This window comes from Zingiber officinale, chromosome 2B (assembly GCF_018446385.1).
Source record: "Zingiber officinale cultivar Zhangliang chromosome 2B, Zo_v1.1, whole genome shotgun sequence".
In the NCBI taxonomy this organism is placed as follows: Eukaryota; Viridiplantae; Streptophyta; class Magnoliopsida; order Zingiberales; family Zingiberaceae; genus Zingiber; species Zingiber officinale.
The window spans coordinates 126,780,330-126,784,460 of NC_055989.1; the positions used below are offsets into that span (position 1 = coordinate 126,780,330).

General features: G+C 31.0%; 1 protein-coding gene across 1 annotated transcript; it reads right to left on the reverse strand.

Moving 5' to 3' along the window:
• Positions 1–3,282: 3,282 nt before the first annotated feature.
• Positions 3,283–3,888, reverse strand: LOC122048672. Its single transcript, XM_042610207.1, has one exon. It carries the CDS (start codon positions 3,886–3,888, stop codon positions 3,283–3,285), a length of 606 nt encoding a protein of 201 aa, XP_042466141.1.
• Between the last annotated feature and the right edge of the window lie 243 nt (positions 3,889–4,131).

The following is a 4,131-nucleotide window of genomic DNA, read 5'->3' on the forward strand; positions in this document are numbered from 1 at the left end:
GTGGAGAGTGTTATAATGGGATGAAAGAAGGCACTAAGTGTATGGAAGGCTCCTAGTATATGTGCTCTCCAAAAGCAGACATGGAACGAACAAAACGTGATCCATATTCCATTCCACACTTTATTAATTATCGAGCAATTAACAACATTTTTCTCATTTTATTTTATTTTATTTTATTTTTCAAAGTCTAGATGATGTTGAGGATATCGAATTGGATCCTCCGTAACCATGTTTATAAAATTATGATATTGTATTGTATGATCCTACGCATGGCTGGCTTTAGGCATAGGCTAATAAGATCTATACCTAGGGCCCCAATTTTTATTGGGACATATTATTTTTAATATATTAAATATATTTTTATATGTTTTTAAAGATAATAAAAAAATAGGGCCCATATGATAAAAAATTAACAATCTTATTCTTTAATATTTTTAAAAAATTGGGATCATTAATTTTAATATATTAAATATATTTTTATGTATATTTTTTTTAAGAGAATGGAAAAGAATAAGGCTCATGTGATTAAATATTTACATGATCTCAATCTATCAAAATTTTGGATTTCACAAAGAGTTAGGGTTCCAATGGATAGAGTCATGAAGAGACTTTTTTTTAACAAATTAAAATTATTTTTAGTTATGGATGTTATTTTATAAAATCTAATCTATTCATCTTCAATATCTTTCAATCATAGCATACTCTGGTTACATTTATCATTCGTTAGTGATGCTTTCTAATTTGATAAGAATATGAATTATAAATTTTTTATCTTATCCCTACAATGTAAAAATAAAAAATGCTATTTTTTTTTAAAGTTTTCCCTCTTTCCCTTTTCCAACTTCCCCTCTCTGTGCTTCTCTTACTCATTGAGATTGAAGAAGAGAAACCGCACCAAACACTAACACGTGGATGCGGTCAGTGTTATGATGTTGGTTGCTGATTAAATTCAAATGTTTATACATTCATCCGTATTGTGTCTCATCAAAATGGAAGATTTTATTATTTTTTAACAATAACAAGTTAGATATCTCTACCATTCCGCTTACTTAATAGATATTAAGTTTAACTTTTATTTAAATATATTTACAGTCATAAATTATTCGATTTTCCATTCTACCATTTATAATTATTCTTATTTTTAGCTAAGTGAATTGTAAACTTATTATCTACTTAAAATGTATTATTATATCTAATAATAATACTCTATTTAATATAATAAAATTTATATTTCTCTGAATTATGTTATCAAAACTTAAATATAAAAATTTAATTAATAATTTTACATCTAAAACGTGAGAAAATTAAATTGTATAAAAAATATTTTTTAAAATTAATATTTAATTTATTAAAAAAATTAAACCACCATTTTCGATCTAAATCTAAATAAAAAAGGTGAGATTTTTTTTTAAAACAATGTCAAAGGTCTAAAAAAAATTTTCCGCCCAAGACCTCAAATAGGCTTGAGCCAGCCTTGATCCTACGATCCAGAAGCATAAATCAATCTAAGATCATGCAGGATCGATTTTTGCAGTAGAATCATAGCAGGATCAGTAGAATTGATAGGATCGAAATAGAATCGATAGAATTGTAACAGGATCAGAGCATAATTAGAGCAGGATCGGTGGAAGCTTTAAGAGGTCATAACTTTTGACTCGGATTGAACCACGAGACCTATAATATATCAAATCAAAGCTCGTTCAAAGATCTTTAATAAATTTCAAAGTTTATCCTTAACGTTAACTACCCTATCTCAAATCCCCAAAAAATATCATTTAAATCCTTTTAAGGGACCCAGAAGATTTTACTTTTTTTTATTATCTTTTTTCATCATGTTAGGATTTTAAATTATTTAAACATATGTTTAATTATTTTTGAGTTATTTTTTATCAATAATATCCTATCATTTCTTTTCCCTAAAATGATAAGTTTTTGGATGTCTATTGTTTAGTATTATGTGGCATTAACTAGTTTTTAGAAGATTATTTTTGACGTTACATATTTGAATCAAAGGATTCAATAACTTCTCATCCAATAAAATATATTATTATATCTAATAATAACGCTCTATTTAATATAATAAAGTTTATATCTCTATGAATTATGTTATCAAAACTTGAATATTAAAATTTAATTAATAATTTTACATTAAAACGTGAGAAAATTAAATTGTATAAAAAATATTTTTTAAAATTAATATTTAATTTGTTAAAAAAATTAAACCACCATTTTCGATCTAAATCTAAATGAAAAAAAGGTGAGATTTTTTTTAAAAAACAATGTCAAAGGTGTAAAAAAAATTTTCAGCCTAAGGTCTCAAATAGGCTTGAGTCGGCCCTGATCTTACGATCCAGAAGCATAAATCGATCTAGGATCATGCAGGATCGATTTTTACAGTAGAATTATAGCAGCATTAGTAGAATCAATAGGATCGGAATAGAATCGTAACAGGATCGGAGCAGAATTAGAGCAGGATCAGTGGAAGATTTGAGAGGTCATAACTTTTGACTCGAATGCTTTGAGAGGTCATAACTTTTGACTTGGATTGAATCACGAGACTTATAATATATCAAATCAAAGCTCGTTCAAAGATCTTTAATAAATTTCAAAGTTTATCATTAACGTTAACCACCCTATCTCAAGCCAAAAAAAAAATATCATTTAAATCATTTTAAGAGACCCAAAAGATTTTATCTTTTTTATTATCTAACAGAATTTTAAATTATTTAAACATATGTTTAATTATTTTTGAGTTATTTTTTATCAATAATATTCTATCATTTCTTTTTCCTAAAATGATAAATTTTTGGATGCCTATTGTTTAATATTATGTGACATCAACTAGTTTTTAGAAAATTATTTTTGACGTACATATTTGAATCAAAGGATTCAATAACTTCTGTTATGGTATTTAATTTGTTGGCTTTTAAATTGAATCATCTTAAAAACCAAAAAAATATTTTTGAGGTTGAATGTGTTATTATTATTATGTTAATAGAAATTTTATATTCTTTAAAAATATAAGTATTATTATTGAGAATGATAGTTAAATTATAGCTAATTAAATTTATACATGTAGTAATGTAATATGAGATGTTGAGTATAAATGATTAAGATATTTTTTTTCTAATTATTAATATATATAAAATTTTAAAGATTTTTTATTCTACGTAGGATCGTTATTCAATTATGCTACGTACCTAACATTACAAACGAATTCCTTCTTTTTAAAAAATTAATTAGCAATATTATAAAACAATAAAAAAAATATATAAAAAAGGGTCAATTTAGGGAGCGTAAGATGGCCAAAGAGGTGGAAGCCAAGAACAAGGCGTAATTGTCCTGCTTCCGCAAAGGGTTGGATCCCCAGTCGACGCTGCCGTCGCCCTGGAACAACAGAATGTCGCACTCGTTCGGCAACATCGCGGCCGCCTCCATCTTCCTGGCGGCGCCAGCCAGGTCCCCCGCTTCCATCGTCCTCATGGCGTCCGTCACGTTGGCGCTCATCTCCGCGTAGATCTCCTGGCAGCTGGTCAGGTACTCGACCCAGGTCTTGGCGAGGTAAATCGTGCGCGTGACGTTGGCCAGCGTCAGGTTGGCGGATATGAGCGCGAGGCGCCGGGCGTCGGCTACGACGGCGCTGCCCGCGTCCGACTCCAGAGCTTGCACGCAGAACCCCAAGTCCACGTGGCCGTCGGAGCTGTCGGCAGCGCGCTTGCATGTGTCCCTGACCAGGGGATCACCGGCAGCAGCCGCTTGGGAATCTCGGGGGAGGAGGAGGAGGAGGAGGATGAGGAGGGGGAGGGCGGCGGTGGAGGGATTCATAGTGCTCGTTGCTTCGACGTGATCATTGCCATGGAGCTCGACGTTTAAATAGACACTGGCCATTGCTTGATTTAGATCACTTTATAACAGAACAAGATATTGGCCATTGCCTGATTTTAATCACTTTAAAACTGTTCTTATCCTTCACCCAAAATAGAATCAAAACTTAGGGAGGAGGGGAGGAGAAGAGGAGGAGGAGGAGGAGGAGGAGGAAATAATTAATGGACAAAAATCAAAGAGACCCACTAAAATCCTATTTTATATGGCTGTTACAACCGTCTTGTTTAATAATATTTATATTATAAT